This window comes from Leucoraja erinacea, chromosome 3 (assembly GCF_028641065.1).
Source record: "Leucoraja erinacea ecotype New England chromosome 3, Leri_hhj_1, whole genome shotgun sequence".
Classification (NCBI taxonomy): Eukaryota; Metazoa; Chordata; class Chondrichthyes; order Rajiformes; family Rajidae; genus Leucoraja; species Leucoraja erinaceus.
The window spans coordinates 30,001,722-30,017,821 of record NC_073379.1 but is presented as its reverse complement, the minus strand read 5'-3'; the positions used below and the strand labels follow the sequence as shown (position 1 = coordinate 30,017,821).

Below are 16,100 nucleotides of genomic sequence, written 5' to 3'. Positions count from 1 at the left end.
TGGTACAAGATATACTAAAAACATTGGCCATTTGTTTTAGGTCATTTTATCTTCAAAGAGATCACCCTAGCTCTTTTCGCTGCTTCCTCTCTGTCACTTCGTCCCTCATAAACATTGGCCATTTGGTTTATGGCATCTTATCTTTCCACTTCCCTGCTTCCTCCCTCGTCACTTCGCCCCTCATAAACATAGGCCATTTGGTTTATGGCATCTTACATCAAAGAGATCTCTCTAGCTTCTCCTCTCTGCTTGTCACTTCGGAGACAATGTTATAGGATTGATTATCTCACACACCGCAACCTGAGGCAACCCTAATTTGAGACTAAATATAAGATGTAAGCTAACCCAGAAGCCAATTTAATATCTTCTTATATTTTTAACTAAAATTCGGCTTCATCAACATCTGTAAGAAATTCTTGAAGGTCCATCAGTATTCAATAGAATATATTTCTCTGGATTTTCTTTTATTTGGTCAAATTATTTTTGCAGCCAGAAGATAACAGAGGAAGTGTTCCCCTCTATCCAGCAATCAATAGCTGAAATGGAAAGTGCGTGGGACATGAAATGGGAACAGTATTCAAATAACACTGTTTTTTCCCAAATGAGAAAAAAATATCCTGTGAGTAGATCTTTTTGCTGATTTAAAAAAAAAATATATATATTTTTTCCTTTTTTCTTTCCTAGACAGGTGAATCAGTTTTAATTTATTAATGTAAGTGTGGATGTCATTAATGAACCCCAATCTGTAGATCTGTATGTTTTTGAGTTCAACAGGAGTCAAAAAACGAATTTAGTGATCAATAGAAAAGTTGTACACGAAGAGACATTACCTTCGGTATGGAAAATATTGGAGTGTGAAACATATTTGTTAACATACTGGGTCTGGCAATTGGTGTTCCGACACTTTCTTTAATCCAGACAAAATTACGAGAGCAAGCTTGAAATTCCCTTGCGACCGGGGCTTGGGAACTACATTCCCATAGTCAACTTCCAAGGCCAATTTTGTGGGCCGATTCCTCCTGTCGACTACACAGACGGACTGCTTTGGTACCGTTGGTCTCCTCTTCGAGACCATGACCTTTGTTGGTCAGGCAAAATGGATAATTCAGAAACCTTTTGGATCCATTGATGCTGGAAAATCGGCCTCAGTCAGCGGTTCCCTGCTCCGGTCTCACTCAGCGGCGCCCTGCTCCGGTCTCACTCAGCGGCGCCCAGCTTGTCAAGGTGGTCGCCTCCGCCCGCAAATGCACCCACTCTCCACATTCTGCTCACTCCGCTCCTTCAGCTTTATTCTCCTCGTCGCCTGTGATTGACAGCGGGTGCCGGAGGTTGCCGTCCCAGCAAATGACAGGAGAGAATACAGAAGAGGAGACCAATCTGCGCTTGCGTGGTTTATATGATTTTTAAACCTTAGACGTGTAATATTCCACCGATTGTAACAAAACTTGTAGCACTGGCACCACAGGAGAATGGTGAGCAAGATGGCGAAAAATCGTAGCGCTATTGGGTACCATTTTTGCGCAAATGTGGAAACAACGCAAAGCAGAATAGGATAAGATGAGAGTTGTAGTTGCATATAGATAGATAGATATCACATAAGATAGCACGTTGGGTAAATTGCAGATTTAGCAGCCAACGATCTGCATTATTACTTGGAATGACGTTCAAATCCTACCATTATTGCTAGAAAATGTAAATGATTTTAAGTAACTCCGAAATTTAAAGAAAAGTATAGTAGTCCAATCGTAGTTGTGAAACTTGCTCGTCCCCTTCAATGGTAAAATTGCAAGTAATATGTGAATAAATCCTAAAACGTCATTGTGATCATATTGCCTTTGAATATTCCATGTGTATCTTGAAATATGGACATTGATTCCATCAGCATTATAATCAATGTTCTTTTAAAGGTCCTTGATCTTCTCCCAACCATGCCAACTTTATCTTTTGTGCCTGTTTCAGAAGAAGCTTATAAAAGCAGTATATTTTATTTGCACTCTGCAACATTTTCAGGTGAGTTTAGAAAATGATTATTACACTGTAATAGCAATTCCTAATTTGATTTTCTTTGCCTGGAATGAATATCCCATTAACATGTGAGTAAGATGTATCTTTAATAAAATACATAAGAAAATCTATTGCAAAATTGAATTGTTTAGAAAGTTAATAATTAGCAGTACAGGATGGTCATATTATTGTGATTAGACTGGTGTGTATGTTTCATAGCCATTCAACACAATACTTGTACTGTGTACAATACTTTGCTAGTACTTGTGCTCCATAAAGGTAGTCCCAATCCTTGACAAATCCTCCTTTTCTCTCCACACTACCATTCCTACTGATAGCTAATTCCATTTTTAGAACTGAATTTCCTTTTTGAACATACTGGCGAATGGAACTATCGCCTCTTGCTGGTTTTGCTTAAAACTGAACTGTTGACGAATTATGGTTAATTAGTCCATTAATTGGGACCATTAGTACCAAAGAAAACCATCTGTGTTCAACTGACTGTAGCAAATAAATTCCAGACATGCGCAGCTTCACCCGAAGTATGGGGTAAGATGAATCAGCAATGCATCAGTTCTTCCTCTTTAATTTGGAGAGAGTGTCTCCAAAACAATTGTCTATGGCTGGTGTGCCCCCCCCCCCCCCCCTCCTCTCCCCCCCCCCCCCCCTCTCCCTCCCCCCCCCCCCCCCTCCTCCCCCCCCCCCCTCCTCTCCTCCCCCCCCCCCCTCCCCCCCCTCCCACCCCCTCTCCCTCCCCCCTCTCCTCCCCACGGCCCCCCCCCTGTTTTGACGGTCCTCTCCCCCCCTCTCCTCTCCGCTCCTCTCCTCTCCTCTCCCCTCTCTCCTCTCCTCCCCCCTCCTCCTCTCTCCTCCCCTCTCCCCCCCCTCCCCCCCCCCCCCCTCCCCCCCCCCCCTCCCCCCCCTCCTCCTCCCCCCCCCCCCCCCCCCCCCCCCCTCTCCCCCCCCCCCCCCCCCCCCCCCCCCCCCCCCCCCTCCCCCCCCCCCCCTCCTCCCCCCCCCCCCCCCCCCCCCCCCTCCTCTCTCCCCCTCAGCTGGTCAGACAGCATCTCTGGAGAACTCGGATAGGTGATATTTTGGGTTGGGATCTGTGTGGGGAGGAGAAAGCTGAAAGCTTGGTTTTGGGGGGGAATTGGTAGATGTTTGGACAAAGACCAGAGTTGAAAAGACAAAAGTGCAATACATTTTTTGTTGTCAAATCGGAGAAAGGAATATATGGAGAAGGGGGCAGAGGGGGGAGGGAGAAATGGGTGCAAATTCAGGTATGTGGGCGAGTGGGGTGGGTGGTGCGAGAGAAGTCTGATTGTGTTAGCTGCTTGACCAAGGCAGCATGAAGTTTAGATGGAACAATGGTGGGAAGTCTGGTCTCTGATGGGCAGGGCTGCATCCACACCTCTGCATTTCTTGCTGTCTTGGAGTCAAGTCAATCAGTGATGTGCTTTCTATGGTTCATCTGTAAACGTTTGTAAGAATTGCTGCAGACAGTCCAAATTTCCTTAGTCTCTTCGGGAAGTACACCATTGATGCTGATTGGGGCATGTACTCTGCTATAATTCCCGAAACCCATAACGAGCTCCTTCAGCAATGTCGTACTGACATCATGTAAGAAAGTTCTCCATCTCTTTCCTGTACTCCATCTCGTCATTGTCCGTGATTCGGCCCACCACAGTGTCATCTGCAAACTTGTAGATTAAATTAAAGCCAAATTTATCCTTGCAGTCGTGAATGTATAGAGAATATAGTAGGGAGCTTCTAATTCTTCTGTTTTCACTCGTATTCATCAACATCATCTGATTCTTCTGCCACTTAATGTACAATAATGTGATTTGCAGCAGCCAATTAACCGATGTGTTTATCCTTGAGATTTAGAAGAACAATGCACAAAAGGTTCTGGAAGAGATGACAATGGGATCAGTAGCATTTCAATAACTTCCAATGATCCAAGCACATCAGAACACCAGTGTTCAGAGAGGTACATTTTGTAATACACTCAATTGCTTTTCATTTTGACCTCGTCTTTGAATCCAGTCAAGTTTGGAAATCTTGCATGTTCTGGCTGCCCTGAAAAAATGTAAATCATACTTTTCTAGAACTTCTAACTTTTTGGGCAATAAAGCAATAAAGACTTTTGAATTTTATCTTAATGGTTAAGCATTTGTTTAAGATATTCTTAGTTTGTTTGTGATATTCTGAGTTGGAAAATAGACTTAGGATTGCAAGGCTCGAATTGTAGGGAAAGGTTGAGCAGGCTAAGACTTGGAAAACAGGAGGCTGAGTGGTGATATCTATGTGTATAATAAAATCAAGAGGGGAAAAGATACAGTGCCCACCATAATGTTTGCGACAAAGACCCATTGTTTATTTACCTCTGTATTATGTTACCTCAAACATTATGGTGCCCTGAAATGGGGGAACTATGTATAAACACTGCTGTAATTTCTAGTTGCAGAAACCAACAAGTATAAAAATAGAAGGTACACAAAAAAGCTGGAGAAACTCTGCGGGTGCAGCAGCATCTATGGAGCTAAGGAAATAGGCAACGTTTCGGGCCGAAACACAAATGGCTTTTATTAAAATCTTGACAGTGCACTTTAACAACATGTGATTTGTTCTTTTACAAATCTCAAATTGTGGAGTACTTGGGCAAATAAATAAATTATGGATCATTGTCCCAAACATTATGGAGGGCACTGTAGGTAGGGATATCAAAAACTAGAGGCATAGGTTTAAGGTGAGAGGGGAAAGATTTACTTGGAGCCTGTGGGACAACAGTGGTGGGTATATCAAACAAGCTGCCAAAGCAAGTAGTTGAGTTAATACAATATCAACATTAAATGACCTTTGGACAGGTACATGGATAGAGTCAAGACGCAAGAGAGTTTATTGTCATGTGTCCCAGATAGGACAATAATTTATTTATATATATATCTATATCTATTTATATATATCTATATCTATATATATATATATATATATCTATTTATCTATATATATAAAACAGATAAAGTGCAATAGGTTGTTATTGTTAATAGTTTGTTTGAAGTTGTGTTTAATAGTCTGATGGCTGTGAGGAAGAAGCTGTTCCTGAATCTGGATGTTGCAGATTTCAGGCTCCTGTACCTTCTACCCGATGGCAGCGGAGAGATGAGTGTGTGGCCAGGATGGTGTGGGTTTTTGATGATGCTGGCAGCCTTTTTTTGAAGCAGCGACCGATAGATTCCTTCGATGGTAGTGAGGTCAGAAGCGATGATGGACTGGGCAGTGGTTATGACTCTTTGCAGCCTTTTCTGCTCCTGGATTAAAGATTAGAAAGATAATGAGCGCCCAAACGCATGCAAAAGGGACAGGCTTAAACAGGGCACCTTGGTTGACATGCACAAGTTGGATTGGAGGACCTGTTTTGGTGCAATATGATTCTTAATCATGCACCCAATGGAGCATGGAAAACTAGAAGAGCAGTATTGTGTGGAGATGGATTTGAAAAGTTTATAAACCGTGGATGCAAACAGGATGAACATTGCAGATTCTAAGTTCTCCATTAGAATGTTTAGCAAAAGAATGGGGATTATTATTGTCATGCTAAATAGTCAACTTGAAGCTGTCTTTGAAATTGGATCTAATTGGATTTAAAACTTGAGGGACGGTATGGGAGGTGGGAGGAAGAGATCTGGTTTAATATTGTAGGACTTCATTTTCAATTCTTCAGCCTTTAATGCCAAGGAAATACCGCAAATTGCAAAAGCTTGCTGCATCGCTTTTATCTATTTTTATGAGCATTTTCTGATTGTATAATATGGAATAGTCTGGTACTATTTATTGTTCTTAATCCTTGGGAGGCTGATACATAACTAGAGCTAAATTTACTCTAGTTGTCACGAACATCTCCCTAGAATAAAATTAGCCTTTTGATGACCGAGCCGACTTGAGAGAAATCGGAGCGGACAGATACGAGGCGAACAAAAGATGTTGCACTTGGTGTGGTGCTCAATGGTGCTGCAAGTATGGTGTGTCCCCCATAATTAAACTAGTGAATTGTGTATGCAATGATAAGCGTGACTTTTCAGTTCAAAGCTATTAAAATATTCAATAGTGAATGTTTCGATAAGTGTGGGGGTGGTAGTAGGGTTCAAAATTTGAGGTGAGAAAGAAATGTCTAAACTGCTATTTTACTTCGGAGTCGCGTGAGTGACTACGTGAAGAACCCCGCTAGGACGCATGCGTGTTATATCGCTACACGCATTGCAACGAGTCACAGCAGGGGGAAGGACGTTCCCCTTAAGCGGCAGAATCAAAAAGCCGACAACAGCAGGTAAGGGACTCTGCGTTTTTCCAACTTACCTTGCAGGTGGAAAGATGGACAGCGCGACTAGAAGGAAGGATGCGAAAAAGCTGGAGGGGAGAACCACGGAGTTGCGGGCAGACAACAGCAGCAGCCGACGGCACGCCAATCTCCCGAAATGGGAACAGCTGTGCCCGACTTCGCTCCTGCACTGGCAAAATCCACTCCTCGGCCGGGCGGGAAAGCGAAGCAAAAGACGGATCGAATACCAGACTCCGACGAGTCTGACTTTCAGCAGCCGCGAGCGGCCAGTGCCCGTGAGCACCGGGGCCGGTTGGAGCGGTTGTAGGATGACGAGCAGCCGCGAGTGGGCAGTGCCCGAGAGCATTGGAGCTGGTTGGAGCTGTTGCAGGATGACGAGCAGCCGCGAGCGGCCCGTGAGCATTGGAGCCGGTTGGAGCGGCTGCAGGAATTGGAGCAGCCGCGAGTGGCCTATGCCCGAGAGCATAAGAGCCAGTGGGAACGGCTGCTGGAGGAAATCCTCCAAAGTGGCAGACTCCGGGAGATGGAGGCTAGCCACAGTGGGCAATCAATAAGCCCCACAGCAGTACCCCTTGTGGGGCTGCATAGTGTCTCTTCCTCCTCAGAGGAGAACACGGAGGATCAGTTCTGGGCTGACCCTGAACAGGGCAGGGAACAACATACCCCCAGTAAGCCTGGGGTGAAAGAAGACATGCTGGACATGGTGACCCAATTTTTCTAACTAGACCAAACTGGGCAAGACCTGGAGCCGAAGATAGCGGCTAGCATTGATTATATGTTGTTTAATCAACTACAGGCACTGGCTCTATCAGACACCATGGCACGACATTTACCTCCAGGTAACTGCAAGTCATTAAATGTTCTGAGTGTAAACCAGTGCATCTGGAAACATGTGGGGACAACAATTCGAACCAGTGATTTAAAAATTCAAAAGGTCCTAAATGTATTATCGGCAGGAATAACAGCTTTTGCCCAAACTTTGAAGGAGCAAAACATGACCCAAGACCACCAGGATGCACTGGCTTTACAGTGCAACTCACAGTATGAGTTGAATAACATTAGAAAAAGTGCAATCCAACCAGCATTGGACCCCAAATTTGCCGGCCTCTGTAAACCAGGAACCTCCAAACCACCAATTCTATTGTTTGGAGGGGATTTACCCAAACAAGTCAAGGAACTTGATGAAGAGGCGAAAACACTGGGGCTTATAAAGGCAGCAACCAAAACCTACTACGGCCAAAAATATCAGCCCTACGACCCCCCAGACGGTCAACACAGATCGCAGGTAGCGCAAAAACCAGGAGCACCCAACAGCGGTCTTTTTTAGGCCATGGTCCAGACCGACCGACCTGGAAAATGCGCAAGCCTTCAACCCAACAACAGACCCAAACAATGGCGCCTCAACGTCCACGGAGGATGCCGAAGAAATAACTCACCTACCACTGGTAACCATGGAGGTAGGTGGGTCTGGTTCCTTAGAAATTAAAGGGAGCACGAAAGTTGGTGGGAGGTTACGATATTATTTGGATGCATGGAACAAGATAACTTTAGATACTTACATTCTAAGCAGTATCCAGGGTTATACCATAAAATTTATACTAAAACATAACCCACCGGTACAGCATGCACCAAACCGAATGTTCGTACTCTCAGGCATAGAAAAATCTAAAGCACATGCTGAACTACAACGACTACATAAAAAAGGAGTAATTGAACACACCCAACACGAATCACAGGAATTCGTGTCCCAATAACTTTATAAAAAACAAGAAAGATGGTGGTTGCCGCATCATCATCGATTTGACAACTTTAAATACTTTTGTGCAATATATTCATTTCAAAATGGAAACCTTTGTTACTGCTAAGCAATTAGTTTCCGAAGGCTACTATATGGCAAGCATCGATTTAAAAGATGCTTACTATACAGTACCCATAAGAGGTGACCACAGATGTTATTTGAAATTCAACTGGATGGGACAGCGCTGGCAATACAGGGCACTACCAAATGGGCTAACTTCAGCCCCCAGGTTATTCACAACAATTTTGAAACCAGCCTTGGCGTTACTACGAATATAAAAACATATGGTAATGGCATATCTGGATGACATATTTATTGTTGGCAAAACTTTGGAATTGGCTAAACTAGCAGTAACAGCCACAAAACAATTGTTTGAAGAACTGGGATTCATCATCCATCCAGTTAAGTCTAAATTAACGCCTTCAACAAAAATGGATTACCTGGGGTTCACCATTAACTCGGTTCTCATGTCAGTGACTTTGCCGATAGAAAAGGTTACAGCCTTAAAAGAGGCTTGCAGCGAAATCATTGACATCACCAAACCCTCCATTAGACTGGTAGCCAGAATAATTGGGAAAATAGTGGCCGCACAATTCGGACCTTTACACTATCGAAATTTACAGAGAGCAAAAATAAGAGCACTCAAAATTAATGGTGACCATTTTGACAGGCCAATGAAGCTACCTACAGAGGCCATAATAGAACTAAAATGGTGGGAACACAACATCAAGTATTGTTCCAACCCACTAATTATCAGCAACCCGTCTATGGTACTACAAACTGATGCCAGTACACTTGGTTGGGGAGCCACCAATTCCATCTCGAGCTGTGGAGGGAGATGGAATGCACAGGAGGCATCATTATTAAAAGCACGGGATATAAACTACCTGGAAATGTTAAGTACATTCCATGGCCTTAAGTCATATTGTTCAGGGTTAAATCACCAGCATGTTAGACTACAAATTGACAACGCCACCGTGGTAGCATACATCAACCATATGGGTGGAAATAAATCGACATCATGTGACAATCTGACCAACACAATTTGGCAGTGGTGTATCCAGAGGAATATTTGGATATCAGCTACCTACTTACCAGGTAAACTAAATTTAGTGGCAGACACCAGGTCACGCAAATTCAATGAAAACACTGAATGGATGTTGGATAAAAATGTATTTGCTGAAATTACAGCACGGTGTGGAACACCAGATATCGATCTTTTCGCATCCAGGCTAAATCACCAGTTACCAAGTTATGTTTCATGGGAACCAGACCCTGGAGCAGCAGCTACAGATGCATTTTTGCTGTATTGGGAGAAATTGTTTATTTATGCATTCCCTCCTTTCTGCCTCAGTCGGGTACTAAGGAAAATACAACAAGACTCTGCATCTGGGATTCTTATAGTACCCGATTGGCCTACTCAACCATGGTTCCCGGTGATACTAGACATGGCATTAGAACCATGCATCACCATTCAACATAGACCAAATTTACTGGTCCATCCAGTAACACAGGAAAGTCACCCCTGTCATAATCATACCAACTTATTAATTTGTAGAGTCTGATAGCGCCTCTACAACACATGGGACTGACGGACCGAACAATGGACATGATTGCATCGGCCCACTGACAGTCCACCAAACAACAGTACTTGGTGCACATCAAGAAATGGGGGAAGTACTGTCACGCCAATAACCTCAACCACAGATCCAACAACATTCCGTCTGTTCTGGAATTTCTGGCCAGCCTTCACTACGATGAGGGGCTCAGCTACAGTGCCATCAACTGGGCCAGAAGTGCTCTGTCAAACTACCTGTGGCAAGGAGCAGAGCGGCATTCTGTAGGGACACACCCCCTGGTAACCAAACTAATGAGGGGCATTTTCAACACGAATCACCCAAGAACCAGGTACACCCAAATTTAGGACGTGAGCATTGTATTGACCATGTTGAGAAACTGGTCTCCACCAACAGCTCTGTCCCTACAGAAACTAACAATGAAAATGGTCATGCTGATGGCTTTGGTCACGGCACAAAGGGTCCAGTCGCTACAAAAACTAAGGCTGGACAGCTTGACTATTTCAACTGGGAATTTACTTTTCATATCCATGACTTAATTAAACAGAACAGATCGGGAACAGCAGGGCAAAAAATAGAATTCACGGCCTACCCGACGGATGATCGCCTCTGTATAGTAACTCACTTACTATTATACATAGAACAGACAAGAATCATCAGAGGGAAAGAAATGGCACTGTTAATTAGCCACAAACAGCCACATAAAAAAGTGACAGCCCAGACCATCTCACGATGGCTAAAACAGGTCCTAATAAAGACAGGAGTAGATACTAACGTTTTTAAATCTCACTCCACCAGGGCTGCAGCCATATCAGCAGCAAAACAGTTGGATGTTCCTATGGACCAAATCCTCAAGACTGCAGGATGGTCAACGGAAAGAACATTCCAACGATTTTATCGGTCATAGAACCTGGAACATTTGCAGAAACACTTTTAAGTTCTGTAATATGATTTTACCCATAAATAGGGGCTATGATTTGGATTTAATTTAAATAGCTTTTGTTGTTCAATATAGTATTGATATCTATTGATGTTAACACTATTCTCCCCACAATCAAGGCAGAAGTGAGGCATGGACTCGTTCCACGGCATGAATTCTTCACGTAGTCACTCGCGTGACTCCGAAGTAAAATAGTAAGATTAAACGAGAATTTACCAGTTTGAAGTTTGATCTTTATTTTATGAGGAGTAACGTTGAGGGAATACGTGTCCTCTGCTCCCACCCTTGATCATATACTCAACTGGTATCTCTTCTCTAATCTTACTATGTTTAGTCATTATAGTTATCTGTGATTCCACACCGCTGCTTTGAAGAATGACATGCATGCGTCCTAGCAGGATTCTTCACGTATTCTCTCAACGTTACTCCTCATAAAATAAAGATCAAACTTCACTGGTAAGTTCTCGTTTAATCTTACTATTTTTGATAAAACAATAGAGAGAACCAATAGGCCACGGGTAGTGAGGGAGGACATGCAAGTGGAAAAGTGGCTGATAGTTAAGGGCATGTCCCACTTTCATGTCTTAATTCATGACCTTTTTTACTCGTGGACATTTTTCATAATGTTGAAAAAATGTCCCAACCTACTTGATGCCACGAGTACCTACGACTAGCATCACGGCCTACTTATGACCTTGTGAAGACCATGCTGCGAGTATGAATCGAGGGCGAAGTCGGCAGAGGTCGTGAAAGTGGGACAGGCCCTTTAACAACAAAGTTACAAACAAGAATGATGGGTCTTGTGTACCAGGAGAAAGAAATGCCAGATGTTTTGATCTCTGAATTAATACCTAATAAATCATGAGTAGTTCGGGATCAATTGAAGGCCAATCATTTGGATCAAATGGAGTTGTGAATGGATTTGTTTGATTGAACATTTGGACAGCTTGGACATGTTGATTGAAAATGTGATAATGGGATAAAGCTGTCGAAAATGGATTCCATTGGAGTTGTTTGTTTCCTATTGCTTGAAAATTTGTTTAGCTAATGCAGTAAGATGAAAAATATAGAACTGAAGATAGGTGCAGGGTTAAATGATCAGTGATGTTGAAGAACATTTGACCTCTTTCATGTGGCCAGCTGCTGGAGCGGATTTGCTGAAAAGACATCCATCCTCCAAGGGTACTGATTTGTGTTAAGTATTAGCAAAACAAACAATGAAATCTGAGCTGGAACGGAGTGAAGTTGGTCAGAGATGGGTATGAAGAATTGGTATCGTTCATGTAAATGTAAAGTTCACCAATGCACCTTGAACATTGAATATCTTTTCACATTTTATTAACTCTTTGCCTTGAATTTTGGATTGAATCAATAGAACAAAGATTAATTCCTCCTTTTGATTTTGCAGTTTCAACCCTCCCATCAGAAATACAAATGGACAAATAAATTCTACTTGTCTTGGAGATGTAAGATATCTTTTTATATTATATTTACAAGGGACATTTCACTTGCATCAATGCATTATTTTGTTGACCATACAATTTGCCATCATTATTACTTCTATTTACTTGATTAAAAAAATGTGTTTTTAGGAATCAATTGAAATACCGCTGGTAACTAAACAACCTCATGAAAGTAGATTGCAGACTCCATGCGTGGATGAAATAGAAACTTGGCAGACGCACGAAGAACGAAGTCCATTACTTTTAAATAAACCTAAAGAGAGTTACTCTAAAGGAAATGAACCACATCAAAAGACATCTGACCAGTTGGCAGAAGCAGTAAGAATCAGTTTCTCTTATCACACCCTTGCAACAGAATAATTTTTTAATTTGACTAGTTGTATTGCTAATTCTTTAAAGAACTAAACTGTTAACTGCATTTCCCTGTTCTCATCCAATTGATGTACATTTGTCTGTTTTCAAGAAGGTCCATCTTTTAGAAAGTTGCTATTGAAACAGATTAATTTAGCTTCAATTGCAAGTTATAACCACGCATGGGAACATTTGCTCATGCTCTCCTTTCGACTCTTGGTGCCTTCTGTTTGACAATCATTCTGTCAATTGAAACAATTTCCACTTAAATAATTTAAATTAAAAATACTATATTTAAATTAACCTCTTGCTATTGGAGCAGTCATGTTTTTATTATATCCAGAAGTTCCTGGAGTAGTTTTGACAAAACTATAATTTTCTATGCATTGATTCTATTGAATCAATTGGTTATTGAATTGGACACTTCTTTAACTGCAGGCTGACCAATAAATGTTATAAATGTATACATGTATCCATAACTTCCTTGCTTCTCCATTTGTGTCGTATTTCATGAAAATAAGGACGTTGCAGCCTTGTCACTTGAATTGGACTATTTGATCAATTTGTCCTGTCACCTTAAAGTTGTGTGAGCCCCCAGCTTTCTCTTCCATTTTATTTCCTCTTTTGTTCCAAATTGTATTACTTTACCTTGTGCTTCCATTTCTGGAGTATATGCTCTAAAATCATTGATCTCAGCCTTCATTTGTATCAGCATTCTATATGGAGGTTCAGTTTGAATAGTTAATCCTTTTTTCCTGAGAACATGTAAATGCCTCATTTTCAGACCACATCTACATTCCATAACAACACGTACAGAATGCTTCTTTGGTCCCAAATAGAACTTTTTTTCCCCCACAGGTTACCATCCTGCCCTTCAAATACTTAGAATATTTGAAAAGTGTTATCTCTGTTATGCTCACCAGTGCTATTTCATATCCTCTGTTTGCCCTTCAACTTGTTTGAGGTGACAAGTGGTATCATCCTAATAATCAACATGAAGTTATACTTAATACATTTTGTCCTACAGGTAGCAGATAACATTACAAACGATTCACCTGGAGGATTCCAAAGCCAAGATCTGGTCGAAGAAGGCGATAATTTCTCATGGACCACCAATCCTTTTATTGTTCAGAGTGAGCTACTAAGAACACCTGAAAACTTGAGTAAGTTTTCTGCATAATTCTTTAATTAATGATAAGAAGCCTGAAGAAGGGTCCTCACTCAACGTAACCTATTTTCTCCAGAGAAACTGCCTGACCCACTGAGTTACTACTGCAATTTGGGTCTATAAACTAGCATCTACCGTTGTTTTATATTACATTTTTAATTAATGATTTGATTTCAAGATGTGCAAGGGTGGGACGGTGGCGCACAGGTAGAGTTGTTGCCTTACAGCGCTAGAGACTCGTTCGTTCCTGATGAAGGGTGCTGTCCGTATGGAGATTGTACATTCACCCCGTGACCTACGTGTGTTTTCTCCGGGACCTCCAGTTACCTTCCACACTCCAAAGATGTACAGGTTTGTAGGTTAATTAGCTTGATAAAAATTGTAAATGATCCTTAGTGTGTGTAGGATGGGGTTATTGTGCAGGGATTGTAGGTCGGCGCAGACTCGGTGGGACAAAGATCCGGTTTTCTTGCTTATCTCAAAACTAAGCTAAATAAAATGTGCAGCAACTGCAGATGCTGGTTTAAAATGAAGGTAGACACAAAAAGCTGGAGTAACTCAGCGAGTCAGGCAGTATCTCTAGGAGAAAGAATCGATTATGTTTCGAGTCGAGACCCTTCTTCATGCTGAGAGTCGGGGAAAGGGAAACAAGAGATATAGACGGTGAGAGAGCGTCATATAGAACAAATTAAAGATGTGCAAAAAGCAGTGATGATCAAGGAAAGGTGGAGCCCACAATTTGATTTGATTCAATTTATTGTCATTGCATTTTTCAGTGCAACAAAATGGTTTAGCCTACAGTCATAACATAGAATAAATAACACATACTCAACACAGTTTAAGTCCCAAAGTCATTGTCTCTTCTCTCCTTGCTCTCCCTCTGCGCTGAGGCAATCCAAGCCTCCGATGTTGTGACCCCGCCGGGTGATGGTAGGTAAGTCCCGCGGCTGAATCCGTGCTCCGCAAACGGGCCGGTTCAAACTCCACGGCCCGGGGCGGTCGAAGCTGCCGAAGCTGCCGTCCTCCAGTCCAGCGGACGCAGCTGTAGTTGCGGGAGCTCCGGAAAACGGAACTCGAGCTCCCGATGATGTCGTCCACTGGCCCGCGGCCGCGCCTCCGAGGCCCCAAAGTCGGGTCGGAAGTTGGGTCGCACCACAACCACAGCCCCCCCCCCCCCCCCCCCCCCCACACATACACAACTAAATAAACCGAAATAAACTGTAAAAACGGGACAACAGAAACCAAAAAACAGAAAAGAAACGGACTGCAGGCGAGCAACAGCTGCAAGGCAGCGCCGCCACTTCCCTCCAATGGTCCTTTATCAGCTGTGGGCCAGGTGAGGTACACAAGCTACACAGACATTGAAACTCAACAGGGTGACGATGACAATGGTATGACGACTAGGATGGGGATGCGAGGGTTACTTGTAGTGAGAGAAATCATTATCGTGCCTCTGGGTTGTATGTTGCCCAAGCGAAATGTGAGTTGATGTTTCTCCAAGTTACGTTTGACTGCACTCTGACAATGGAGGTGATGTAGGACAGTGAGAATTTTGATGGGGTGCCAAAAAAAAAATTGCAAATGCAAATCATAGCTTTTCCCGTGTCAGAAGACTTGCACGTAAATGATTGCAGGTGATTATTAAAATTAAGTTCAAAATGTCTTTATTTCAAAGTTAAACAAATTGCTTACATAAGGCTTGGAATTTTCATTAAGGCAACATTTCCCCATTGTTGAAGTGAAACAGCAAATTCAAGTTGGAGGCGTAATAGTCGGCCATGGAGCTATTTTAATCTGCTCTGCTAAATTGTGGTCATTTATTTCACCTCTGTCCTTCATTAATAGGAAAATTACTTGGAAATGCCCTCTGGAAACATTTGAGACATGGCTACATTTTTATTTTTATTCCAATCTGTGTTATCAAATATGCCTTCAGCAGTGTCGAGAGCTTTTCTTTCCTATAATTATTCCTAATCCCTAAAATGCTGCATTATTCAAGCAGCGGGCTTGCTGAAGCGCAACAGTATTTGGGGTGGCAATTTTTCAGATACTTTAAAGCATAATGAGTAAGATTTAAAGATTGCAGTTTCAAAATGTAGCTGTTGTCAGGGTAGCTTGTTTTGGGCCGGGTTTCATCAGCTGACACAATTTGGCAAATAGCTGCCTTCAATGCTGGCTTTTTATTATTTACAAACAGAAGTGCATATGTTGGTTAATACACAAAAGGACACACAGTGTAGGACGGGCATGATATTCTTCCGATTTAAATCGTAATTCGGATTTTGTTCTTTTCCTAATAATGATTTTGACACCGTTTAATTGGCAAGATTGTAAAATAAAAGAGTGAGGAAGAAGTGTCAGTGGAGGTACCGGTCTGGAGGTGGGCAAGCTTGTCAGCAAGATCAGCCAATAGCGGGGGGGGGGGGGGGGGGGGGGGGCCTGGGTGGAAGGAACTCAATG

At 42.5% G+C, this 16,100-nt stretch overlaps 1 protein-coding gene and 1 non-coding gene across 6 annotated transcripts in view; both read left to right on the top strand.

Moving 5' to 3' along the window:
* The window catches only part of haus6 (HAUS augmin-like complex, subunit 6), a 42,503-nt gene that overhangs the window by 18,558 nt on the left and 7,845 nt on the right, over positions 1–16,100 (top strand). For 4 of the 5 annotated variants that reach the window (XM_055632380.1, XM_055632377.1, XM_055632381.1 and 1 more), the window contains 6 exons: positions 490–619; positions 1,908–2,010; positions 3,886–3,994; positions 12,067–12,124; positions 12,251–12,439; positions 13,500–13,635. In XM_055632380.1, coding sequence (XP_055488355.1) covers positions 490–619; positions 1,908–2,010; positions 3,886–3,994; positions 12,067–12,124; positions 12,251–12,439; positions 13,500–13,635 — 725 coding nt within the window. The remainder of the gene's footprint in view (positions 1–489; positions 620–1,907; positions 2,011–3,885; positions 3,995–12,066; positions 12,125–12,250; positions 12,440–13,499; positions 13,636–16,100) is intronic. The other variant, XM_055632379.1, reaches the window with a different exon arrangement.
* On the top strand, positions 5,853–5,984 carry LOC129695978 (small Cajal body-specific RNA 8). Its single transcript, XR_008723264.1, has one exon. It is a non-coding gene; the product is annotated as a small Cajal body-specific RNA 8 (non-coding RNA).